This window comes from Lithobates pipiens, unplaced genomic scaffold (assembly GCF_037356315.1).
Source record: "Lithobates pipiens isolate NorthernLeopardFrog02 unplaced genomic scaffold, aLitPip1_a1.2 Scaffold_65, whole genome shotgun sequence".
In the NCBI taxonomy this organism is placed as follows: domain Eukaryota; kingdom Metazoa; phylum Chordata; class Amphibia; order Anura; family Ranidae; genus Lithobates; species Lithobates pipiens.
Genome location: NW_027507887.1, coordinates 1,212,742 through 1,240,384, shown reverse-complemented (window position 1 = coordinate 1,240,384; position 27,643 = coordinate 1,212,742). Strand labels below are relative to the sequence as shown.

The following is a 27,643-nucleotide window of genomic DNA, read 5'->3' as shown; positions in this document are numbered from 1 at the left end:
CGTTTTTAATGGCCTTAGAGACATCCGCCATACACACGGTGTCCCGCAGCAGATTGTCGTTAAGTCTCCAGCTCGCTCCCCGACGGGTAGTAGGGGGGCGGACCAGAGTCAGGTAGACGGGGGCATGGTCGGACCACAGAAGATTACCGATCGAAGTTTGGAGAGGTGTGTCAAGTAGGGATTGTGATATGAGAAAGTGGTCCAGTCTACTGTAGGAGTTGTGTGCAATGGAGAAGTAGCTGTAATCCCTTTCCGTGGGATGCTGGATTCGCCAGGCATCCACCAGATGGGATGAATGTAGAAGTGATTTAATGCGTGTCAAGGTGGAGTGAGGAACAGAAGACTTACCCGAGGATGTGTCTGCGGATGGGGAGAGGGCAACGTTGAGATCACCTCCAATAATGAAAGTTGACCCTCCAAAGGAGGATAGTCTGGTGAGGACCGAGGAGAGGAACCGAGCCTGGCCCACGTTCGGCACATAGATGTTAGCCACTGTGAAAAGAAAATCATTTAGTTTCAGTTTCAGAAAAATATAGCGACCCGAGTCATCTATCAGAGAGTCTAGAACCTCCGGGTTAAAAGATTTATGAAAGGCAACAGATACCCCCTTAGATTTGGCCTGAGGATTAACACTGTGAAACCATTGCGAGTAATATCTATTGCGTAGGGCTGGGATAGCTCTTGCGCGAAAGTGCATTTCTTGAAGCAGCAGAATTTTCGCACGCTTCTTGTGAAAATGGTAGAGTGTCTGGCTCCCCTACAATTAAAGGAAGCAAAGGTTATGGAACCGTCACTAGCCATGGGGGGGTCGTAGGGAGGAGCTCAGAATCAATATAATAAGTGGCACCATGGGCGAACCCTGATGGGTGTGGGAGCGGGAGTAGAGGTCGGGCAGGGGGGGGCAAGGGAAGAGGCAGAGGGTGGGAGGGTACAAGCAGAGGGAAGACGGAGGGAGGAAAAAAGGTAAGAAGAGAAAAGACAGCATAACAACCTTGTATAGGGAGTAGTAAGAAATATAGGCAGGGTTACCCGTTCCCGATAAAATAAACAGGGGTATATAGAATACAATAGCTGTAAACATCAATCGTGGGAAACAGGCCCAAGAGGTCTGTTATAGAAAAATAGTGAGTAAAACAAAAACAAAAAAGGCCACTAGGTGGCTCCAAAAGGGAAGCAGCATACAGGAAAAAAGCCAGTCATAAAGGCACAAATCGGTGCGCCCCACAGCGATCATAGGAACACCGTGGGGCGCACAGCAAAAATAAATAAAAAAAAGGAAAAACAAACAAATAAAGAACCCGTAAAAGGGGGGGGGGCGAGGAGCAGAATCACCAAGCCGGGCAGCTCCCAGCACCCCGGCCCCACGGGTAAACCGGAGTCAGTTGCGACCTGAAAAGTAAACCAAATAACATAGCAACGTAAATTATTCTAGCGGTCATCAATAAATGCATTTGTAAACCGGCATAAAATAGAAACATCTAAAGGAGACATAGCAACAACTGGTAAGTATGGCAAGGGCAACCCAGGGGGGGGGCTGCCGCAGATAGTGGGGTGCGGGAACATGTCCCGAGATCAATCCAGGAACAATCCAATAAGGCATAACTGAGCACCCCAACTATAAGGAAAAGGGAGGGGACGCACAGCAACAGAGGGCGCAAATAACATACAAAAAACCTGTAAACAAAAGGGTTAATCAACAGTAAAGCTATTCGACCCGTTCGGGTCCAAGCACATCATGGGGGAGGACCCCAAAAGTGAAGAAAGAGAACAGGTCCGGGTGGGCCCGCAGGCACGGGTCAGCCGTTAGGATCTTGAGGCAACGGAGATCGAGGGGTGCGCCTGCGACCTTGTTTCTGCCACTGTGGAGTGTAGGGTAGACCAGGTGTGGTCAGAGCAAACGGCCAATCGGGCAGCGCGACTTGAGGCAGTTCAAGTGTACTGAGGAATGTAGGCAGGTCCCCCAATGTACGGAATATGGCGGTTTTACCCGCGTGGTGCATTTGAAGGTGGAACGGAAAGCGCCACTGGTATTTAATTTGTCTTGCTTGTAGGAGCTGCATGAGGGGTCTCAGGGATTTCCGCATTGCTAGAGTTTGGCGGGAGAGATCAGGAAGGAGCATGATAGGCGTGTCGTTGAATAGAATCGACTGTTGTGTGCTGGCGGCCCTCATAATGTCCTCCTTTATTTTGTAGAAATGAACACGGCAAAGAGTGTCACGGACAAAGGAGGGGTCAGGGGTGCGAGGACCCGATGTACGGTGCACCCGGTCCAGTTCGATCGGGTCATCTTTGGGTCGTTGGAGCATCTGGTTAAAGATGGCTGTAACCGCAGCAGGTAGATTCTTGGGGTCAACCGACTCAGGTATCCCCCGTATGCGTATGTTGTTGCGGCGACTGCAGTTTTCGAGGTCATCCTGCTGATATGAGAGTTGCTGGAGCAGGACAGTGTGGGCATTGAGGATCTGGTCGTGTGACTGTATAGTGTCCCGCAGGCCATCAACCGTGTTGTCCACATCATCAAAGCGTACCCCCACATCTTTTCTCAAGTCCGAGATCTCCTTCCGATATGTTTCCTCAATCCTATGCACATAGCGTTCAAAGTCATCTTTAGTGGGAAGGGACCTCAGGTAGCCGTGCAGGGATCTGATTTGCGATTCCATGTCCCACCCATCCCCCGATCCTAGTGAGGCATTCGAGCGGCTTCTGGTAAGCCTGGGGGAGAGGGCAATGTCCTCGGGGTGTGAGAGTAAGTTGTGGGAACGCACTTGAGATTGCAGGGTCGGTTCAGAGCGCGCTGGGGACGGAGGAGCCGGCGGCTCTTTAGATGCTGGGCGGTGCGGTGAGGACACCCTTCCATGGCCGAAGTAGTCATCCAAATCCCCTCCTGGGTGACGGCTACTGCCGCCCCTGTGCACCTTGGGCTTGTCTTTCCCCATGGAGCTGGTTATGGTCCGGTTTACGATCTAAAAAGATTCCCGTGGGGCTGGGGGAGCCAGGAGCCGAGTGCGGCCCGAGTCACCGCTCCATACCTCAGGCCAGGCCCTTACAGAAGAAAGTACAGGTCAGTTAGTTAGGAGGGGCTTGCATATGGTAAGATGCGATTATATAGGCATAGGCATGCGACAATGCGAGGTAGCATCCACAGTAGTAATTCTGAGAGGTATACTGGCTTGCGATCTGAGAGGATGGAAAGTTCATCTAGGTAGGAGCAAAGGAAATTTGTCAATCCCCCGTTGCAGTAGAATAAATGAATATACGGTGAAAGCCAGAACAGGTCCGTAAGCAGGGGGAACAGGAGGCTGCAGGGGGTACTTGAGGCAGGATGCTTGGTACAGCGAGCCAGGAAAGCAAATTGAAGGGAGCAGTTCAACAGGGATGTAGAGCCACAGGGAAATGGCATGCGAAGCAAGTCTCCTAGAGGGGGGGATGTGGGGGAGCAGCTAGGCCAGCGTAGGGAGGCCGATTTCAGCCGTTATTGTAGGCCGGAGCGGCCGCGGAACGAATCCCCGGGCAGCAGCCGCAGGAAACTCCGGGGATTCCTAGGCCTCAGTAGGCCGCACTAGGCCGGAGCCGGCCGCGGGCTCCCCGGGGTCCGTGGGAGTCCGAAAACGCCTCAGATGAGTCCTGGGCGAAGGTGGAGATGATGGTGGGGGACCGATGGTAGCCCCTTACCTCTCCCTCCGGTGCAACAGCGGCGTTCTCTGGCAGTCCGGTAGGCCCAAGATGGCGGCTAGGAGCCTCAGCGCTGAAGAATACAGGGCCCGGATCACTTGGCGGCACAGCCCGGTCCTGGCAGGGCAATCGTGGAGGCAAAATCCGCGAGGAAATAAGAGGATGGCGGCGGATAGCTCCGTGGATGGTCGGAGCTCCTCAGTTAAGCGTCCGCCGCCATTCCCATCAGGCCACGCCCCCCCTGTACGTCCCTTTAAATTTGCCACCATGCCATTGCGTGCATACCACCGGGGATACCCGCGATCATCCCACGAAGAGGAAGAACGGGCTTAGTTCTGGCTAGTGACAGTGTCACTGATCTCTGCTCCCTGTGATCAGGAGCAGAGATCAGTGACGTGTCACAAGTAGCCACGCCCCCCCCACCCAGTTAGAAACACTCCCCAGGACACACGTAACCCTTACACTGCCCCCTAATGGTTAACTCCTTCACTGCCAGTGTCATTTACACAGGAATCAGTGCATTTGTATAGCACTGATTGTTGTATAAATGACAATGGTCCCAAAAATGTGTCAAAAATGTCTGATGTGTCCGCCATAATGTTGCAGTCAAGATAAAAATCGCTGATCGCCGCCAAAAAAAAATTATTAATAAAAATGCCATAAAACTATCCCCTATTTTGTAAATGCTATAACTTTTGCGCAAACCAATCAATAAACGCTTATTGCAATTATATGTAGAAGAATAGGTATAATACGTATATATTTTTGGGGGATATTTATTCTAGCAAAATGTAAAAAATAATGCGTTTTTTTTTTCAAAATTGGCGCTCTTTTTTTGTTTATAGCGCAAAAAATAAAAACTGCAAGGTTGAGCAAATACTACCAAAAGAAAGCTCTATTTGTGGGAAGAAAAGGACGTCAATTTTGTTTAGCGAGCCACGTGGCACGACTGTGCAACTCTCAGTTAACCACTTGACCACTGGGCACTTAAACCCTCTTCCTAACCAGACCAATTTTCAGCTTTCGGTGCTCTCATATTTTGAATGACAATTACTCAGTCATGCAACACTCTACCCATTTGAAAAGTTTGTCCTTTTTTTCACACAAATCAAGCTTTCTTTTGGTGGTATTTAATCATCGCTGGATTTTTTATTTTTTGTGCTATGAATCAAAAAAGACTGAAAATTCGGTAAAAAAAATAAAATAAAATATTTGTTTCTGTTAAAATGTATTGCAGAGTATTGGCAGAGTATTGGCAGAGTATTGCAGAGTATTGCAGTGTTGCAGAGTATTGCACAGTATGGGCAGAGTACTGCAGAGTATTGGCACAGAGTAGCGCTGTGTGCACTACATATCCAGCCCACAGCACTGCTGCACTCTCTCCCCCTCTTCCCTCACACTGTACCGATCGGTACAGAGAGGGGAGGAAGGAACCGGTGTCATGACATGACGCCGGTTTGTTTACAAGTGATCACTCTGTCAAATGCCGTTTTTTTCGCGATCCATGATGCGCCCGGTCTTCTGGACCCGGCAGTGACGGATGTTTGTGGGGGCGTGCGAGAGCAAGATTCTGGGAGGATGTCCATGGACGCCCACCCAGAAAAACCTGACTACACTGTAGCCATCTTTCGGCTATGGCCTGATTGGCAAGTGGTTAAAGTGGTTGTAAACCCTTACAGACCACTTTGACCTACAGGTAAGCCTAGATTAAGGCTTACCTGTAGGTCCAAGAAATATCTCCTAAACCTACATGGTTTAGGAGATATTTGCAAAAAGACAGGCACCGCCACCTTCGGTGCATGCGCCGTAGACAGCGGTGCGCAGGCGAACTGAGCATGCCGCTGCTAACGGTGAAATGTCGTTAGTGGCGGCTCCCGTGCACATGCACGGGAGTGACATCATCGCGGCTCTGGCCAATCACAGCGCCGGAGCCACAATACCTGGAAAGAAGATGGATGCTCCATGGAAGAGGGGACATCGGTGACATTGCTGGCTCCTGTGTCAGGTAAGTGACACATAATGGACTACTATGCGATGCATAGTAGCCCATTATACTTTACCTTTGCAGGGAAACAAAGAGGAAGTAAACCCATCAGGGTTTACTTCCTCTTTAAAATGACGCAGTGCCGAATCGCAAAAATTCCAGTGCTGTGTCCCCAGTAACATGTGGTTCTGCACTATGCATGCTGGGGTGCATTGGCAGCTAACTCACAATTTGTGTAACATGCCTGCATTAATGTACCAGGAAAGTGTGCACCCACCTAAACCTGAACTATAGACAGATAAATAAGACACATATAAATGTAACTTTAATAATGCAATAAATTTGCTTTTTTTTTGCAAGCAGTATACTGTAAGTAGCTCTTTTTGACATAGTATAAACCTCCTAAAATCCCAGATACCGCAGGTCTCAGACTGGAAGAAGCAGCATAAGCAGCCATTAAATTTTGAATCAGTGCTCATGTACTAAAAAAGAACATTCTGATTTTCCTGCCCAGTCACAGTGTGGGGTAGGGAGGGACAAAACCCAAAAGTGTTAATTGCACCAGAAAAACAAAAAGCAAAGTCTCCTCCTCTTAGGCTATGACCTGTGCAATGCTGTCCTTTGCTTTGGATCCTCAGTAGCTCTGCTCCTCCCAGCAGTGAGTTGGCAGCCTGCCAGCCTTTTAATACCAAATGAACACACATAGCACATGTACAGGAAGGGAGAAAAGTGCTGAGAGCCAGCTAGGACTTCAGAGGTCCCATTGTGAGCTTTCACAATGAATTCCTCCGCATTGTCAGCAGCTGCAGAGATAGGTGAGCATGCATTTTAAAGCTTTTTTACTGCTTCTTAGGAATATGAAAACTTTAAACTATTTTTTTTTTTATTATTGCTAGAGTTTTGTCACCTAATGCTGTACTAATAGTACTATTTTGTAAATGTTAGTTGAAGTAGTAATACACCTTAGGAGCACGACTAAGTTTAGTGCTCTTTGGAGTAGCTGATGTGTTTTGTCACATACTGTATGTCTACTGTTGTGTTTCTAACATGCGGTGTGTTTGCTACAGGCCAAAATCCTCCATTGGTTGAGAAGAATGTAGCGCCAGCGCAGGATGAGGAGATGGCCCCACCAGAGTGCACAGAGCCTGCGGATTGTTACCTGTCTGATATGATGCAACAACTGACCAGTGTCAATGCTGCTATGCCCTCTAAGAAGGACGTGATCCTCCAGGGTGAGTCTTGATGTCCCTATTGTGACACTTGTCTGATGGGAGAACATACCAAGGCTTTTTTTCCAAAGTAGTGTACTATTTGCAACCAATCAGTATTCAGCACTTTTACAGGGTAGATATGGGAAGAATCCGACAAATGCATTTCAGGCTCTCTTTTATTAAAGTGGAACTACAGTTCATATGAGCACCACAAACCAAAAATGCCATTTAAAGTGATACTATTTTTTTTTTCATTTAAAAGTAACAAACATGCTATACCTACCTGCTCTATGCAGTTGGTTTTGCACAGAGCAGCCCAGATCCTCCTCTTCTTGGGCCCTCTACGGTGCTCCTTTACTCTCCCTCCTGCCGAGTGCCCCCACAGCAAGCAGCTTTCTATGGGGGCACCAGAACCAAGCCGCTGCTCTGTGTGTCCATTCACACTCGGCCCCTCTCTGTATTCATTGGCTCACTGACTTTAACTTAAAGGAGTTGTAACGTCAGAAGTTTTTTTATTTTATCTTAAAGTGGTTGTATGCTCAATTTTTTAACTTTTACCTACAGGAAAGCCTATAATAAGGCTTACCTGTAGGTAAAAAAAAAAATCTCCTAAACCTGTACAGTTTAGGAGATATTCCCCTTGGTATGCGCCGCTGACTGCAGCGGCGCATGCGCACAAGGGGGTTCTCGGCCTGAAAATCCGTCAGTGGCCGACCGGCCGGAATGAAATCTCCCGCGCGCATGCGCGGGAGTGACGATATCGCGGCTCCGGCCACTCACAGCGCCGGAGCCGCGATACCCGGAAGAAACGCAGAGGGAGCATGTCAGCTCCCTCGGCGTGGATCGGGCCAGATGTCGGGGCCTCGTTCTAAGGTAAGTATTTCATAATGAGCTAGTATGCGGTGCATACTAGCTCATTATGCCTTTTGCTTTGCAGGTTTAAAAAAAAAAAAATTTGCGGGTTTACTACTGCTTAAATGCAGTCTATGCATTACGATAAAACGCCTTCTGTGTGCTGTAGCCCCCCTAATACTTACCTGAGGCCCATCATTGTCCAGCGATGTCCACAAGTGTCTCGGCCATCCGAGACTCTACCTAATGATTGCCATTGGCTCCCGCTGCTGTCAATCAAAGTCAGTCAGGCAATCAGGAGGGGGGGGGCACAGGGAGATGTGACTCAGCTCAAGTGCCCCCATAGCAAGCTGCATGCTGTAGGGGCACTCGTTTTCTGATTAGCTAAAAAGAGAAGACTCCTGATTGGCCGTCGAGGGAGGAAACGGAAGCTGCCGCTGTGGAGAGCAGGGGAACGGGAGACCACAGCCACCATGGGGTAAATGCGACCGACTGACCGGGGGGGACTTTCCAGCCCCCTTCTCAATCATTATTCCTCTCTGTTTCTTCCTTTCTTATATTGTCATACAAAGCCCTGGGCAGACTCACAAGCTGAGATGCCACAACCTCTCCCAGACTGGACTCTATGGTTGGGACATTAAGCTAATGGTCATTGATATGGTGAAAGTTTAGTGTGTTCTGAATTTCAATGTGTTGTGATTGCTTGAGCAGACCAGCATTGTGTTGTTCGCTATACAGGGTTTAATTTTTTTTTGGATTTAATTTTGGATTTAATTTTGTCTGCAAGAAACAGTATTAGAATATAACATTATTTTATGTATGGAAATCTGAGTAGTATATATACAGTATGCCACCAACCCCCCCCCAAGAAAGATTCCAGCGGCTGCTACTGGTGCAACTTGTCATGCAACTTTGGACATCAGAGTTGCATGACAAGTCGTTCCCCATGTTTTTCAATGATATCCATTGATATATGTGTGACTTAAAGTTGCAGCGACTTCAAAGTAGTTAATACACTACTTTAGTACAACTTTCATGCAACTTTAGGGTCATAGACTTCAATGTTAACTCTCAGAAGTTGCATGAAAGTTGCACCTGAATTTTATACAATGCAACAGTTGTGCAACAGTTGACCATTAACACTGGTCAAAGCAAAAGTTGTATCCTAGTTGCACCTATCCAAAGTTGCACCAAAGTTGCACTCCAAAGACGGCACAACTGTGAATGGAGCCTAAAGCCTTGTACACACGGTCAGATTATTGGACGAATTTTCGTCAGTTTTTTGTTTGATGCTAGTCTCAAATCGAAAGTGAAGAGGGTACTCGCCATCAGAAAATTTTCTATGTGTTCTTTCATCTTGCTCTTCAGATATTTTTTTTGTCAGAAAACCGTACTAATGAAAAGAAAATCGTATGTTGTGGTCACAGCAGACAAACATTTTCAAGGCTGCACATCCAGTTTTTGTCTGCCGAAAATTCGTAATCAGCTGTGAAAAGCAGCATACTAACGATCAGAAAACCGTCAGATCGTTCATCGGATAAAGTTTATCTTCATATTTTCTGACCGTGTGTACGGGCCTTTTTGGCCCCATACACATTATTCTATTTTCTGCAGATTTTTGTCTTCAGATTTACCAAAACCATATAAAATGAGGTCAAACCTTAAGAGTTTTCATTTTTATACAATCAGGCAGGCCCTTGCACTACATGGTTTTGGTAAATCTGTAGACAAAAATCTGCAGAAAATCGAATAGCGTGTATGGGTAAGATAAAAAAAACCTTCTGACTTTAGAACAACTTTAATTCATTTTGAATTCAAAGGATCTATCTATTCAAATGAGCTTTGGTGGTAATTCTCCTTTAAAACAACCAATTATTATATACTTTCCTATCCAATTACGAATGCTAGCAACATAAGGATTAAAGTGATATTAAAGGTTTGGCTTTAAAAACCCAAAAAACAAAAACAAACATGTCATACTTACTTGCTCTGTGCAGTGGTTGTGTGCAGAGCAGCCTGATCCACTTCTTCTTGGGTCCTGCGCTGGTGCTCCTGGCTCCTCCCCCTTAGACCCCTTGCTATGGGGGCACTGGTGCATGCTCGCTCCCGAGGCTTGCTCTATGGCATCCATAAAACATGTCGGCTGAGCCCTTCGCTGTCACCTCATTGGCTCACTAGCTTCCAATGAGGAGAGGGAGTCCTGGGACAGTCGAGGGTCTCATGCACATCACTGGATCGAGAGGGAGCTCAGGTGAGTAATGGAGGAGCAGCACACAGAGGTGTTTTTGTTACATTCATGCATAGGTTGCATAAAGGTAAAATACCTTAAGCCTTTACAACCATTTTAAAAATAGTCAATGTTGATTAAGAGAGTGAAGTTTCACTTTAAAGACCAATAAATCTGTATATAATATATACTGTTGCTTTGTGTCTCCCCCCCCCCCCCCCCCAATGTATTGGAACATTGATTATTTTCTGGTGTTTCAGTATGGTAATCTGCTCTGTGTGAAGCTCAGTGATCTGATCTTGTGAAAAGTGAAATATAAAATGGTATTTATTTGCAAAATAAATTTACAAAAAAAAAACTGTCTTGTGACTTTCTAAAGTGGGCTCTCTGGTACTGTGCAGGTGTAGCTGCAAGACCTAGGTGTCCTCTAAGCTTCATATCTGCTTGCTGCATGGCTCAGAGGTCAGAAGCGTTCCACAACGTCCTGTAAGGCAGCCCATAGATGATACAATAGCTATAGCCACTGATAATAACCACGTGCTATAAATCTGACAAGCTGGTTGTACCCAATCCGATCAATGGATCAACTTTGGTACAATCAGCCAGTCCATACATGGATCGAATCTCAGCCAGTCCCTGCTGAACCAGTCGAGATTTGAACCATCTATGGCCAGCTTTAGTATAACATTATGCTAACACACTTGCATATGGGCAGAATACACAACTTTTAAGACCAGGGTGGCTTCTCTCAGTGCCACCATGCTCCCCCAAGTAACAAGATAGCGGGGATTCAGGTGGCAAGGTGGAAATTGAGCTGCCTTTTTTACTTATTCAATTGCAATTCTGACCAATTCATTCTATCTAGTGGAATTTTAGAATTGTAGAACCTGACAATTGTGTTGGGGGATTTTGGAATTGTAGAACCTGACAATTGTGTTGGGGGATTTTGGAATTGTAGAACCTGACAATTGTGTTGGGGGGTTTTGGAATTGTAGAACCTGACAATTGTGTTGGGGGATTTTGGAATTGTAGAACCTGACAATTGTGTTGGGGGGTTTTGGAATTGTAGAACCTGACAATTGTGTTGGGGGGTTTTGGAATTGTAGAACCTGACAATTAAAACACAAGGTCATGAAGTGGTAACTCTTCAACTGTACTTAGCCAATTGCTCTAGTTTATTTCTTCTACAGAGCAAGCGGAGGATCCGGCCTGCAATCCAATTTTCTGGATCAGCAAATGGATGGATTATTCTGCAAAGTATGGACTAGGTATGTATCAGCTTGACCACAGACCTACTGTATATAGCCGTTATATATTTTAGATGGCCACTAAGCTGAATTGTTTTCTCCCCAGGTTACCAGCTGTGTGATAACAGTGTAGGTGTTCTCTTCAATGACTCCACTCGGCTGATACTGTACAATGATGGAGTCAGTTTACAGTACATTGAAGGGAATAATACGGAGTCGCACCACAATATGCGCTCTTACCCATCATCACTGACAAAGAAGGTAAGAGCACGGGATGAAACATTCATATACGTGACTTCAAGGTGTTTGCTACATTAAGACTCATACCTGACATAGGTGAAAGGTGGACTTATGCTGGCCATACACTATACAAAAAATCGGGCAAACCCATTTTTGAAAAACAAACATTCGGCCGTGAGCACAAATGATAGTGCCATCATGTAATGACCGATATATCAATCAGTGGACATAAATGATTGCATTTTTTGTTAGTTTTTTTTTTACATATACCTAGTGCAGACAGTTTGGATGGGAAACACATTAACCTTTCAATTTATTGTTTGTTCTGCAGAAAAATTCCAAACTTGTCCTTCAATTTTTCAGCTCAAAAACATCTCAAAGATTATCGATTTTGTGCCCATTAACTGGCCGAAAAATGAATGAACGGTCCAAGTGACCGAATTTCGGACGATTTCGCCCCGTACACACGAGCGGGTTTTCCGTCGGAAAAAACTTGGATGGTTTTTCCGATGGAATTCCACTCAAGCTTGGCTTGCATACACACGGTCACACAAAAGTTTGCTGAAGTTTCGACTGTCAAGAACGTGGTGACGTACAACACTACAACAACCCGAGAAAATGAAGTTCAATGCTTCTGAGCATGCGTCAAATTATTACCAAGCAGGCGTAGGAATTTTGCGCATCAGAATTGGTACAGACGATCTGAACTTTTTCCAACCAAAAAATTGAAAACCTGCTCTCAATCTTTTGCTGGTGGAAATTCTGCCAGCAAAAGTTCGATGGAGCATACACACGGTCTCCTTTTCCAACCAAAAGCTCTCATCGGTCTTTTGCTAGCCAAATTTCAAATCGTGTGTACAGGGCATAAGTCTTAAAGGAAACCTATCATGGCAGAAATTTGGAGGCTGCTGTTGCTGATCTTTATATTTGAAAATGCAACTTGCCTGCTTATAATGCTGGTTTTGTTACTTTGTCACCATTGTGGAAGAAGCATGCATAGAAGGACTTATGCCGCATACTCACAATCGGAGTATACAGCGGACTTAGTCCGGTGGACAATAAGCCGGACTTTGCAGCGGAGGTCCGCTGGACTTTCCAAATGAATGGATTTGCCCACACACTGACTAAAGTCTGTTCATTTTGAACGTGATTTGAGGTACGATGGGACTTAAAAAGGAAGTCAATCTCACCGCCTCCATCGGCCAAGATTGACACCTTGCGAGCCCGTCACCTAGTATGGATTTTAAGGGTAACCCCTACGCCGAAAAACGGAATGGGGGTCCCCCTAAAGTCCATACCAGATCCTTATCTGAGCATGAAGCCAGGCTGGTCAGGAAAGGGGGTGGGGACAAGCCCCAAAGCACCTTTTCCCCATGTTGATGAGGTGTTCTATTGGGTTGAGGTCAGGACTCTGTGCAGGCGAGTCAAGTTCCGCCACCCCTAACCCGCTCATCCATGTTTTTGTGGACCTTGCTTTGTGCACTGGTCCAAATCATTTGTTGGAGGGGGGATTATAGTGTGGGGTTGTTTTTCAGGGGTTGGGCTTGGCTCCTTAGTTCCAGTGAAGGGAACTCTTAAGGCATCAGCATACCAAGACATTTTGGACAATTTAATGCTCCCAACTTTGTGGGAACAGTTTGGGGATGACCCCTTCCTGTTCCAACATGACTGCACACCAGTGCACAAAAAAGGTCCATAAAGACATGGATGAGCGAGTTTGGGGTTAAGGCACTTGAATGGCCTGCACAGAGTCTTGACCTCAACCCGATAGAACACCTTTGGGATGAATTAGAGCGGAGACTGCGAGCCAGGTCTTTTCATCCACATCAGTGCCTGACCTCACAAATGCACTTCTGGAAGAATTGTCAAACATTCCCATAAACACACTCCTAAACCTTGTGGACAGCCTTCCCAGAAGAGTTAAAGCTGTTATAGCTGCAAAGGGTGGGCCAACTTAATATTGAACCCTATGGACTAAGACTGGAATTCCATTAAAGTTCATGTGCGTGTAAAGGCAGGTGTCCCAATACTTTTGGTAATATAGTGTAAGTATAAGCCTTCTTCATGATAAGTGTACTTTAAATGTCACTTTTAAATGTTGGCATGGCAATAAAGTTGGGTTGTATGAAAGGTGCAGTGATCCTGGGAAGTAAACAGCTGTATTTAGGTTGAGTTGGTCTAAAATATATATTTATTTTTTGTGGCTCCAATCCATATATTTTTATGCCTTCTTTCCCTTGAAAGCATGCCCTTGCACACTGCAGTAGAGCTGCTGGCACTGTGTCTGGCCAGCACATGTGCAGTATGGGCTGCTGGCACTGTGGCCGTGCACAATACTACACAGTATTGTACATGCACCAGCTGGGCAGAGCGCAAACTGGACCCTTCTGTTTATGTGCCCAACAGCTTCAGCATCCCCAATCTGCATGCATCCCACGTGCAAGGCATCGGGCGGGTTAGCACCAGGGACACAAAAAGACACCCTATAGGCATAAACTCAACAAAATAAACTTTCATAGGCTGATAAGACTGCACAAAACTGGGGACAGGGAGTAAAAGTGACATAAGCTATGCGGTTAAGTTTTTATTTATTTTTTTCTACAGCGGTTTAATATCCCTTTAAGGCACATCAGAGTGGCTGACTGGTTTGTTGAGCCCTGCACTTCAGATCCTTAGTTGCAAGAAAACAAAGAATTTCAGGCATCACTTCATGGGAGTGCAGCTCTAATGTTCTGGGTTTTATTTTTTTGGGGGTACAGCGACAAAGGGTTAGTACTTTGAGGTTGATCTTCACTTTCTGACCAGTAGAGGGAGATTCTAAAACTGTAGTTTTTCCTTGGGACAGAGGTAGCGGGGAAATCTCCCACTGGGAACCCTGTTTAGCAACAATGGTAAAGGCTCGCTATCGTCTCAATTCTGCCATCTCCAGACCCAGGTGAAGGGGAATTCAATGGAAACTCCAAAAGCAATTGTCTTTTTTTTCTTTAAATAACTTTAACTATTATATTGTAAAAAAAAAATAGGTTTGGCATGTTCATACCATGACCCTTCTAGCATTTCCAAGGTTCTTGTTCAGTGGTTTTGGACAAATTGCATATAAAATAGACACCTAATGGTATACAAGAACAGTTTATGGGAATTCTGTGCCTCAAAGTGTTGAAGTTGACAGCTTCTCTTCTTACAAGAAGGGTGCACTTTAGGCTTTCAGTTGTATGAACATGCCTTGTAAATTACAGATCATTTAGTGCTGCCATGATTCTGTAGCCCAACTGATTGAACATTCTGCTATTTCCCTTCCAGGTCACACTACTCAAATTTTTCAGGAACTACATGAATGAGCACCTTTTGAAGGCCGGTGCCACCATTACTCCCCGGGAGGGTGACAAGAATGCTCGGATTCCCTTCCTGCGGACTTGGTTCTGCACACGAAGAGCAATCGTCCTACATCTGAGCAATGGAACCCTTCAGGTTAACTTCTCCCAGGTGAGGATTGTTTAGGGTATTGTCACATTGTAGAATTTTAGGAGACAACTTGCATTAATAATAGCAGTGGGTTTATATTTGTATCTATGAGGGCCGGTTCTGTGCTGTCCGACATTGGATGTGATTCACGCCGCACTGCAGTACAAATCACATGCGATGTCTGTGCAATGCAAACTCAGACATACAGAATGTATGGCTGAATTCACATCGCATTCAGACCAAACTCACACAGGACCCATTTTTTGGTCCACAGCAGAATCGGATCGAATTGTTGTTTACACCCATGTGATCTGATTCCTGTCCGAATTTGCAGTTCACTTTGCTATATGCAAACTGATTTAGCGGTGTCATTAGCTTTCTATTGACTGTCCCAGCAGTTTGCATATGACAGTGTGAACTGCCTGCGAGGTGCATGCGATAGATTCACAGGGTTCCCGTATCGCTGCAATGGATTTGCAGGGTTCCCGCATCACTGCAGTTTGAACCGGCCCTTAGACTCGGTTCACATCTATGCATGTTACTTTTGAGCATTTATTTCTGCAGTGCTTTTTGCTTTCCATGTTTTTTGCTGCGATTTGCATGTTTCTTTCTTTCTCCGGTCTTCTTTCTCTGGTCTTCTTCCTCCACCCCCACTCCCGCCGTCGACCTTCCCTTGATGCTGCGTTCCGCTGATCTTTCTGCGCCGATGTCAAGCATTTCTTTGATAAATTATGGGGCGTGGCCATCGGAGACCCTGCCCCCTTGTGACGTCACTGGCCCATCATGCCCTGGGTAGTGAAGTCACAAGGGGTGGGGCCGCCAGATGATGTCATCCGGTGGCCACGCCCCATAGTTATCTAAGAAAGGCTTGACATCGGCGCGGACAGATCAGTGGGACACTGCATCAGAGGAAGAACACCGGACAAAGAAGACCGGAAGAAGAAGCAGGAGAATAAGACCAGAGGAAGAAGCTGGGAAGAAGAAGACCTTTTTAATAAAGGACTTGTCAAAAACTGTCTATTGTTTTTTGTCACACTACACTACTTTTTCTGGTGAATGGGTAGGGGTACTATGTACCCCATGCTCATTCACATAGGGTTCAGGAGGGGGGTGGCACTTGCTTGTCCCCTTCCTTTCCTGACATGCCGGGCTGCATGCTCGGATAAGGGTCTGCTATGGATTTTGGGGGGGACCCCATGCCGAATCCATACTAGACCCAAGGGCCTGTTTTAGACCTGGGGGGGGGACCCTACGCAGTTTTTTTTTCATAATTTTTGTTTGGGCGAAAAAAAATTCTTTTTACTTTCAGCTGATGACTCATTGGTTGTTAAGGACGCGGCGGCCGGCTTCCCAGGCTTCTCCTTAGCAACCAACTATATACAGTGTAAAAAAAAAAAAGCAAATCGTGGCAAAAACACGGTACTTGCATTTTGGATGCGGGCCCATTGAGGTCTATTATATGCAAAACGCTGCATTTTGTGGGAAAAAAGTTCCCGATCCTTTCCAAAAATACAGTGGCACAAAAATGCATTGATGTGAACATGTTCCACAGGAACCCATGTTAAAAAAGTTTCCTGCATTAGTGTTAATCGACACACGGTCGGACATTCCGATAACAAAATCCATCAACTTTTTTCCGACGGATGTTGACCCGAACTTGTCTTACATACACAAGGTCGCACAAGGTTGTCGGAAAATCGAATCAATCAGAACGCGGTGACGTACAACACGTACAACGGGACACGTACAAGAGGGCAGTAGCCAATAGCTTTCGTCTCGTAATTTATTCTGAGCATGTGTGGCACTTTGTCCATCGGAATTGTCTACACACGATCGGAATTTAAACGATCGGATTTTGTTGTCGGAAAATTTTAGATCCTGATCTCAAACTTTGTGTGTTGGAAAATCCGACGGAAAAAGTCAGATGGAGCCCACACACGATCGGATTTTCTGACAATATTATCCGATCGCACATTTTCCGTCGGAAAATCCGACCGTGTTTACAGGGCATTAGACTACCACAGTTTTAGTGGGATGCTCAGCATAACTCATAAGAGAATAGAGAGTTGTAGATGCAAAGCCTGATTGAATATAGATTTCTGTGTCTTCAGTTGAGGTTTAAAATATGTTGTCTTCGTTCTACAGGATCACACAAAAATCATCCTGTGTCCTCTTATGGCTGCTGTCTCCTATATTGATGAGAAACAGAATTTCCACACATACAAGTTGAGCCTTATAGAAGAGTTTGGCTGCTCAAAAGATCTAGCAAGGCGCTTGCGTTATGCCCGCAGCATTGTGGAGAAACTGCAGAAGTTAAAGTCTGGTGCAAGGCACAAAAAGGCCACAGCCTAGCTGGGCACAGTCTCCTGAACGGGGAGCTTTGTGACAGCCACGTTGGCTGCAGATGTTTTTTTTTTCATTCCTGAGGTTCAAGATTGTACTAACCACTAGTGCCAACTGGGGTTTCCCTGAACTAACAAGTTGTTTGATTTTATGATCTCTCTTTGTCTTGGGCAAGAGCCTGTTCTGTGTGTCACTTCTTAATGTTGTCAGGTTTATTGTAAAATAACAACTTTATTATGTTTGTGTATATTAATATTAAAGATCTTTGTATATGAATTGATTTAGTTTTTTTAATAATTGTATTACTTGTTGGGAGAGGTTTATTCTCAATGCCTGATGGCTACAAAAACTGCCAATGTGTATATCAATGGAGATTGGAGATCAGTTCAGGTATGTTTTTAGGTCCTAGTCTGAACCCACCAGCAGAATAAAATGTTTACTGATAGAGACTATAGTCACTGGCAGTAACCATATTTAGAAAAATCCGACAGGCTGGTTGTACCCAAGTTGATTGAACGGGTACAATCAGCCTGCCCAGACATGGTTGGAAATTCAGCTGGTCCCTGCGGTACTCTGAAAACGGACTTTCCTCAGGTGATATACAAAGATAAAACAAATCCACCTACATAAGTTGTACTTGTTTATCTACAGGATTCTCAACAGCCATTCAAAGGCAAGAATTTATATAGCTTGTTTGAGATTTCAGAAAAAAGGGGGCAGAGAGCTGAAATTACACTCTGCAGAGTCCAATGTGAGCAGCCCCGAAAGATGATTGGAGGGACACCCCCGCCCCCCATTTACACAGCACTAGAGGTGAGGCTGTCAACCACAGGCTGTATGTTGGAGATCCTCCCCTGTCATCTTTTTTCTCTTGGTGTCAGGAAGACTTGTCAGAAATGATTCATGCTGATAACTGAGGAACAAAGCAGCTTACAGAAATGAAACTTATGCCCTGTACACATGGTCGGACATTCCGACAACAAAACCCGTCAGATTTTTTTCCGACGGATGTTGGCCCAAACTTGTCTCGCATACACACGGTCGCACAAAGTTGTCGGAAAAAAACGATCGTTCAGAACGCGGTGACGTATAACGCATACAACAGGACTATAAAGAGGCCAGTAGTCAATAGCTTTCATCTCTTAGTCTATTCTGAGCATGTGTGGCACTTTGTCCGTCAGAAATTTCTACACACGATCGGAATTTAAACAATCGGATTTTGTTGTCAGAAAATTTCAGATCATGCTCTTAAACTTTGTGCATCGGAAAATCCGATGGAAAAAGTCAGATGGAGCCCACACGCGATTGGATTTTCCAACAACATGATCCGATCGCACATTTTCCGGCGGAAAATCCAACCGTGTATATGGGGCTTTAGTGCTCTTAGTTGACACAAGTACACACTATAGAGCAGGCATGTCCAAAGTCTGCGTTCCAGTTAAATATGGCCCCCCAGGTAATTTGGATATATATACCGTATTTATCGGCCCTGGGGACAGGGAGGGGGCAGGGTGAATGCCATTCGATTACATACAGGAGAATCTCAGCATCTGTAATAGGAAGTCCTGTCTCCTGGGCTGCCATTGGAAGACTTTTCTGTCTATCATAGGAGGCGGGACTTTACATACAGACTTCTTCTGTATGTAATCTGTCGGGCTCGTCCCGCCCCCTCCCTGTCCCTTCCAAGGCTGCAGATGGGCATCAGTCAGGCTGCACTGATGGCACATGTGAGGCTGAATTCATGGCACATGTGAGGCTGCATTCATAGCAATGGTGAGGCTGCATTCATGGCAATGGTAAGGCTGCATTAATTGTAATGGTAGGGTTGCAATCATGGCAATGGTGAGGCTGTATTCATGGCAATGGTAAGGCTGCATTCATTGTAATGGTAGGGTTGCATTCATGGCAATGGAGAGGCTGCATTCATGGACAAAGAGAGGCTGCATTCATGTCAATGGTGAGGCTGCATTCATGTCAATGGAGAGGCAACATTCATGTCAATGGTGAGGCTGCATTCATGGCAATGGTGAGGCTGCCTTCATGTCAACGGTAAGGCTGCATTAATTGTAATGGTAGGGTTGAATTCATGGCAATGGAGAGGCTGCATTCATGGCAATGGACAGCTTGCATTCACGGACATAGAGAGGCTGCATTCATGGCAATGGTAAGGCTGCATTCATGTCAATGGAGAGGCAACATTCATGTCAATGGTGAGGCTGCATTCATGGCAATGGTGAAGCTGCATTCATGTCGATGGAGAGGCAGCATTCATGTCAATGGTGAGGCTGCATTCATGGCAATGGTGAGGCTTCATTCATGGCAATGGTGAGGCTTCATTCATGGCAATGGTGAGGCTACATTTATGTCAATGGTCAGCCTGCATTTATGCCAATGGTAAGGCAGCATTCATGTCAATGGAGAAACTGCATTCATGTCAATGGTGAGGCTGCATTTATGGCAATGGTGAAGCTGCAGGTGGGCACTGATTAGGCCGCATTCATGGGCACTGACCCTTATTTTGCTTCACAGTTCTTTATTTAAATTTTTTTTTAAATTGAATTGAAAGTGTTATACGCCTGTGCGTGTTATACGCCGATACATACAGTATATCCAAATAACACGCCCAAGCTTATCCTTAGTCCTGAGCGGTGCTCGAGGATCCGTTGGGGGCTATAAAAGATATGTATATATATCCAAATAAGGGGGCGTGGCCTGGAGCGGCATGAGATAGGACGCATGTGAGCTGAGCTCCGCCGGCCATACATCCTGAATACCTATCCTGAGACACAGATCACCTTTTTTTCCTCCGTTTTAACCACACTGCTGACCGGACAACCGTGGGGCACATGTCGCCGACGAAGCGGAACAGTGCAGCGGCCGCCAAACTGTCACAATACCGGCATGAAGGACCAGGCCCCGCAGACCAAGATGGCGCCGCCATGCAGGGGGAGGAGGACGCGCGGAGCGCAGATACGAACAGGCTCCTTGATGCAATTACGGCCTGCCAGGAAGCGGTAACGAACTGCCAGACTAACCTCACAGCCAGGATTGAGGAGGTAAAGGTAGATATATCGCTGGTTCTGCAAGACTTTCAGAAGCTTAGGGAGAGGGTCACTGAAGCTGAAACCCGCCTGAGTAATGTAGAGGACTCCCCCCCCCCCTTCAGATCTCCTCAGAGGCCATGCAGCACCAAGTACATCAAATCCTTCAGAAGCAGGATGACATTGAGAACAGAATTCGCAGATGTAACCTGCGTTTCATAGGCCTGCCAGAGGGGGTGGAGGGCAGAGACCCCCCAACTTATTTGGAAAAGTTACTTGTGGACACCTATGGCAGGGACTCATTCTCCCCCATGTTTGCAGTGGAACGCGCACATAGGTTGTCAGGCAAGCCTCCCCCCCCGGGGGCGCCCCCCCGTACTTTTATTGCCAAATTCCTGAATTTTAGGGACAGAGACACCCTTCTACGGCTTAGCAGGGAAAAGGGGAATATTCCTTTTGAAAACAAAACCGTGGCAGTTTTCCCTGATTTCTCCTCTGAAGTTCAGAAAAAACGCAAAAGTTTTATGGAAGTGAAGAGACGCCTGCGCATCAAGAATATAAAGTATGCCATGTTATTTCCTGCTCGTCCGCGTGTGGAAGGCACGGACCGGGCCCACTTCTTTGAGGATCCTGAAACAGTGCTGTCGTGGCTTGAGCGTCGGGATGCGGACAGATGAGTATATGTGCAAAGATGACAATGCCCTTTTTTTTCCACTTACACACTTCCTACTGTACCAGTTTCCCTGGATTGGGGCCGTGTTTATACACCTTTTCACTGACCATGCCATGGCCTGTCAGTTCTCCCTACTAGGCACACTACTCTCAGACCTAAACTGTTGTGCTGTTGACTGTCTCCGTTTTGCTTCATGTGACTTAACATTCTCATTGGAATACACATATGGCTGGAGCGGGCCTGTTGTGACGGGGCACCTGTCCGCCTGGACCCACTTTGCACTGGATCATACTCCTACCTGAGAGACTGTGGACAGGTTCCCCTACCCCGTCTGTGCTGGAACTCCTTACTCTGGCCTGGTGTCTTCTGCAAACAGGCATTGGCCAAGTGTTATCTCATTGTGCGCTACAGCTACCCTCACCGGTGCCTATGTTGAAACTTTATCTTTGGTTGTTTGACTACTTATTATGGAAATGTATGCCCCCTTTTTCCCCCCCTTTTTTTTTTCTTTCTCTTTTTCTTTTTTCTTTTTTTGTGTGTCCTCCTGGCCGGCGGAGGGGACCAAATAACCAACAAGCTCACTCTGCTCTGTGAGCGCAGTCCTATAGTGTCACATAATACAGCGAAGTTTCGCCCGAAGTTTCAATATGTGCCTCTCGGATTGGAACAACCGGCATAACATGTTGCTTTTTTCTTCTCTTGTCTATATGGGTGATTCCCAGTCGCGGGGTTGTTCCGGTCCGAGTTGGACATTGTTTATGCCCTGTTGGCGGTTTGGGGTCAATGCCCGCACTAATTGGGGTCAGTGCAGGGCGGGGAGGGGGGGTGTATGGTTTTTCTGGGGTACACAGGTTTTTGTTGTTTTTCTTCTTGAGTTCTCTTATTACTGTTTTCTATGGTACAATGTATGTCTGGTTGGAGGGGTGGGGCCTCCCTTTATTCGGGGTGGGCAGGCAGTGGCTGCTCTGTTTTTGTGGGTTGATCTGTCTCCTGGAGTCTCACCATTGATTGATAAACACCCATGGCCACACTGAAATTCCTTACCTGGAACGTGAGGGGATTGGGGGACCCTATTAAGCGGTCAGCAGTTTTTGGGCAGCTCAAAAAAATGAAGGCAGACGTGGTGGCTTTAGTGGAAACACATGCTGAGGGTCCTATGCTCAGGGCGCTTCGGCGTCCTTGGATAGGCTGGGGGTATCACTCAGTACATACTACCCATTCCAGGGGTGTCTCCCTCCTGATAGCTAAACACACACATTTTGAACTCCAGGATTCGGTCATCGACCCCTTGGGTAGATTTGTATTTCTTAAGGCCAAACTGCATGGTGATATGTTTCTTATAATGGCTTTTTATGTGCCCCCACCATTCCAGTTTGGAGTGCTGTCTGAGGGATTTAATTATATGGCCCTTCATCCCGCTGCCTCCGTGGTGTGGCTGGGGGACTTTAATAATGTGTTAGACAGGTCCCTAGATAGGATGGCGTGCCCCACTCGGGCTGCCCCGGGCCCCTCCCTGACCAGGTTTGCCAGACTTCTCCACGATTTCCACTTGATGGACTCATGGCGCACTAGGCATCCAACTCAACGCGTTTTCACATGTTTCTCTGCTACTCATCACTCTATGTCCCGTATAGACCTCATACTCTTCTCCGCTTCTCTCCTCCCTAGACTTGATGATGTGGGCCTATGCCCCAGATCGCTCTCTGACCACTGTCCCTACTGGATGACGCCCTCCCTACGGCACACTCATCCCCTAACGTCTTGGCGCCTTAATCCTTTTTGGTTAACTCTCCTCCCTGACGATGGGGACCTTGAATCGGGGTGGCAGGCTTTTTTTGAGACTAACGAGGGTTCGGCCAGACCGTATGTAGTTTGGGAAGCTTTTAAACTTCATGCTAGAATGACCTTACAGACCCAAATTAACCGGGTAAAGCGAGCTTCTGCTGCTAAGGTAGCTGTGGCGACACATACTCTACAGACGCTGGAACAGGATTTTGTACGCGACCCCTCGGCAGAAAAGGCAGATAGTATTAGACTTTGTTCCAGAACACTTGACCTATTGCTTTATGAAAAGTCCAAACAGAAATTGTTCTTTCTCAGACAGAGGTCGTTTGAGCATGGTGAGCGAGCGGGGAAACTATTGGCTTATCTAGTTCATGGTAAAGAGAGACCTCCTGTGGTGATCTCCCTCCGCTCGCCGCAGGGTGTACTTGAGACGGATCCAATACGGGTCACGCAGATGTTTCGTGACTTCTTCACCTCTCTGTACACCTCTACTGCCTCGGCTGACCCCTCTCTGATGGAATCTTTTCTAAATGGATTGCAGTTTCCCCAATTGACCGAGGCGCAGGTCTCTGAGCTGGAGGCACCCCTGACTCGGGATGAAATAGTCTCAGCAATTGCTACATTCCCACCATCCAAGGCCCCGGGCTCAGATGGCTTGCCGATAGAATTTTACTCTACTTTCATAGACTTACTGGCCCCTAGGCTTCTAGCAATTTACGAGTCCATATTTCAGAACGCCGAACTCCCACCATCCATGACAGAAGCGACTATTGTGTTAATCCCTAAACCTGGAAAGGACCCGCACCTCCCGGAATCTTATCTCCCTATCTCCCTCTTGCAGGTTGATGTTAAGATACTTGCTAAGATTCTTGCCATCCGGCTCAATAACGTAATCCTCTCGCTGATCCATATGGATCAAGCGGGATTCATGCCCGGTAGAAACATGTCGTTTAACCTCCGTAGATTGTTTATTAATCTCCAGACTCCCCATGATGACCCTGGTTCCAGGATAATAGTCGCCTTGGACACCGCCAAGGCTTTTGATTCTGTTGAGTGGAGATACCTATGGAATTGCCTGGCTCGGTTTGGTATAGGGCCTAAGTTTATTAGGTGGATCCAACTACTTTATCAAAACCCGGTGGCCAGGGTTTTGGCGAATGGCTGGCCCTCGGAACGGTTTTCTCTGTCTAGAGGGACTAGGCAGGGGTGTCCTCTGTCGCCCTTGCTGTATGCTTTGGCGGCGGAGCCACTCGCTATCGCAATTCGTGAACACGTAGGCATTGTGGGTTTGGGTAGGGGTGGAATAGTGGAGAAGATTAGCACTTATGCGGATGATACCCTATTGTACCTGAATGATTCGACTCAATCACTCCCCCTTGCTTTGACACTGATAGAAGACTTCGGTAAGTTTTCCGGTCTTAAAATTAACTGGGACAAGTCACAGATCTTGCCCCTGGACAGTTTCCCGCCCCCTAGGGACAGTGCTCTGCTCCCTTTGCAGAGGGTAGACACGGTTAAATATCTTGGCGTCCTGACTTCCAGATCCCCGTCTGACTACATTAAACTTAATATAACTCCTTTGATTGACCTGATTAAACAAAAAACGCAGCTTTGGGCGCGCCTTCCCCTGGGGGTTATGGGGCGTACAAATCTGATCAAGATGATTCTCCTTCCTAAAATTTTATATGTGCTTTGGCACTCCCCCGTCTACCTGGTTCTTAAACATTTTAAGGTGATAGAGGCCCTCTTAAAACCCTTTGTGTGGGGTAACAGTAGACACAAACTAGCATGGCAAAAATTATATCTACCCACTGACCTAGCAGGATTGGCAATGCCGGACTTTAATGTCTATTATATAGCTTCTCAGTTGTCGCAAATGTTCCATGTTGATAAAACGGATAAAGACAGGTTTTTGCGCTTTTTGTGCCCGTCCTGGATCGGGCCTACCTTAGACCCGATGGTGGCGATAGTTGGGGGGCCGGAGAGGGGAGGAGGGAGGGAGTCTGCCACATCTCTTCTTTACCATTACAGGAGGGTGTGGCGCATTGCCTCTCTTAAGTTGAGCCTCCCACCCCTGCATGAGTACACCCCCATTTGGTATAATTGGTGCCTCCCAGAATTCAGACGGATTGTGGATAGCGGATCATGGTGCGGGAAGGGCATATTTTACATGTCTCACATAATGGCAAGCTGAAATCCTTCTCCGCTTTACAGGCGGAATATGGGCTCCCGAACCACTTTTATTATAGATATCTGCAGATTCAGCACGCCTACCGTGCCCAATTCCCTACAGGTGACCCATCTGTACCCCCCAATCCACTGATGGCGGCAGTTAAAAACCCAGATCCCAAAAAATTAATTTCACAGTTTTATGCTATGTTATCACTTCCTTCCATGACTGTAGCTGCCTTCTCTCTTAAAAATAGGTGGGTGGGGGAACTGGGGCCTATTACTGATGATGAATGGAGTGATGCGCTGGATACCTGTAAATTAGCATCGCCCAGACTCTCTGACCGGTTAACTCAAATTTTTATTACGCACAAAGCGTATCTCACGCCGCTCACGGTCTCCAGGTACAGGCGCGAGTGCCCTGGCACCTGCCCTATGTGTGCACGTGCGTCTGGTACCTTTTTTCATCTTCTCTGGGAGTGTCCTAAGATTCAGGCGTACTGGTCCCAGGTGGTGAGGTTTCTACATGATACGATGGGTTCCCCAGCCGTACTTCAGCCAAAGCTGTGCCTGTTGGGTATTTTCCCGGACACGGCTTTGAACAAATACACTAAAATATTTTTACATGAAACCCTATTTTCTGCTCGAAAAATGATTGCTAGAGTCTGGATGAGACCTGACCCTCCAACGATTTCCCAATGGCTTGGTGACATCAACGGTGTCTTGCCTTTTAAGAAGCTTATATACCTGCACAGGGGATGCCCTTTCAAATATGAGAAGATCTGGGACAGGTGGTTTAAAAACCCTGCTACATGTATAACTTAATCTGCCCCCTGCGGAGCACTGTTAGCTACTGCAGATAGGATTTAGTAGGAGAGCTGGGTATGGGTGAATGGGGACGGGAAGGGGAGGGGTGGGCGGATTTCTAGGGGAGATGATCTGAATCCGGTAACCATTTTATACCATGTACTGACTTGTAGACCTATGTGAAACGTGTACATTCATTGTATGTGACGATTGCATCTGTGAATATCATGTGATTTGATGGAGACCGTATTGGTCCTTTTTTTTTGTATGTACCATACCTTGTTTATTTTTTCAATAAAAAGAACTCATGTTTAAAAAAATATATCCAAATAAGATGCTCGAGATCATGTCTTCACCACACACAGCTACAAAGGCAAGAGAATTCTTCTTGGGTAGTGTATTAATGCTCGGATGAAAACACATGCGGCGTACACGGTCGGATTTTCTGATGGGAAATGTTGGATATGAGCTTGTTGTCGGAAAGTCCGACCGTGTGTATGCTTCATCGAACATTTGCTGTCGGACTTTCCGCCAACAAATGTTTGCTAGCAGGTTTTCAAATTTTCCACCAACAAAACGCTGTTGTCAGAAAGTCCAATCGCGTGTACACAAGTCCGTGGCAAAAAAGTCCACGCATGCTCGGAATCAAGCAGAAGGAGCCGCACTGGCTATTGAACTTAATTTTGATCGGCTCATCATATGTCACCGCGTTCCCACGTTCGTAATTGTTGGCATTTGTGTGACCGTATGCATGCAAGACAAGTTTGAGCCAACACCCTTCGAACAAAAATCGCGGTTTTGTTGGTGGAAAATCCGATCATACGGGGCATTAGACTGAATTTTAATAGTTCAAAGAATGTCAGGCAAAATGGCCGACCCTTATGCATGTTCACTTCATCAAATCTGGCCCTCTTTGAAAAAAGTTTAGACACCCCTGCTATAGAGGGATATGTTTTGTTCATAATTCATGGCTGAGGTTTATAACCACTTTAAAGTCCCATACATGCTATCAGATTTTCTGCTGATTTTTTCCTTCAGATTTACCAAAACCATGTAGTGCAAAGGCCTGCCTGATTGCATACAACTTGAAACTCCTAAGGTTTGACCTTATATTATATGGTATTATCAGGGCCGTTTTTAAGGCAGGGCAAAAGGGGCAGCTGCCCTGGGCCCTGTCATTGTTGTGGAGCCCAAAGCAGCTGCCTCATACTTACTAACTATCCTGGTTTAATTTCCCTCGTTCTTTGAGGTTTTAGTTCCATGCTGTGTCCTGATATCTCAGTGTGAAGTGCTACTACTAATGCTGCCCAACTCTGCCCTATTGTTGTGTACAGATGACTCACCTGCAGACCCTGTGTTTACATGTAAATTACCATCATTCATATGTAAATAGCGATGACATTGATATGTAAATAGCGGAGGCGGGTAGCATTGATATGTATAAAATGCCCCCCTGAGGTCATATCCACAGTAATCTCTAGCAACCAATCAACAAGCAGAAATCATGTGCTGTAACCTCTAACAACTAATCAGTAACCCGTAATGTGTGCTTTAAACTCTAGTCAGTGAGCAGTAATGATACACTGTAACCTCTGGCAACCAATCACAATATCTGCCTGATCTGATTCAGTAAACTGATTTTGAGTCTAGCTGCTATATATTGTATGTCTCAGAGCAGGTGGAGAGCGAAACTACATGGGGGGGGGGGAAGAAAGGTTTTGCCCAGGGTTCAATCAATATTAAAGACGGCCCTGGGTATTATATCTGTTCTGATCTGTCCTAGGGTTGGGCAGTAAAAGCAAATGTTTATTCTGTTTGTGTTGGCTGTTGTTTCCACCCCATGCTGAAGCCCACTTTATGGGCATTCCTATAGCTCCATACACACTATCAGATTGTCTGCTTATTTTTTCCTTCAGGTTTACCAAAACCA

General features: G+C 46.2%; 1 protein-coding gene across 1 annotated transcript; it reads left to right on the top strand.

The window, feature by feature from the left end:
- The first annotated feature begins 6,322 nt into the window (after positions 1-6,322).
- Positions 6,323-17,514, top strand: LOC143958936 (serine/threonine-protein kinase PLK1-like). The gene is made up of 6 exons (XM_077467924.1): positions 6,323-6,471; positions 6,724-6,888; positions 11,137-11,214; positions 11,300-11,454; positions 14,734-14,916; positions 17,041-17,514. Exons 1-6 carry the CDS (start codon positions 6,435-6,437, stop codon positions 17,245-17,247), a joined length of 825 nt encoding a protein of 274 aa, XP_077324050.1. The 5' UTR covers positions 6,323-6,434; the 3' UTR covers positions 17,248-17,514.
- The last annotated feature ends 10,129 nt before the right edge of the window (positions 17,515-27,643 follow it).

Coding starts and splice junctions, on each gene's coding strand:
- LOC143958936 (XM_077467924.1), top strand. CDS start 6,435: ATGAATTCCTCCGCATTGTCAGCAGCTGCAGAGATAG. Junction 11,215..11,299: donor TTCTGCAAAGTATGGACTAG/GTATGTATCAGC, acceptor TTTTCTCCCCAG/GTTACCAGCTGTGTGATAAC. Junction 14,917..17,040: donor TTCAGGTTAACTTCTCCCAG/GTGAGGATTGTT, acceptor TTCGTTCTACAG/GATCACACAAAAATCATCCT.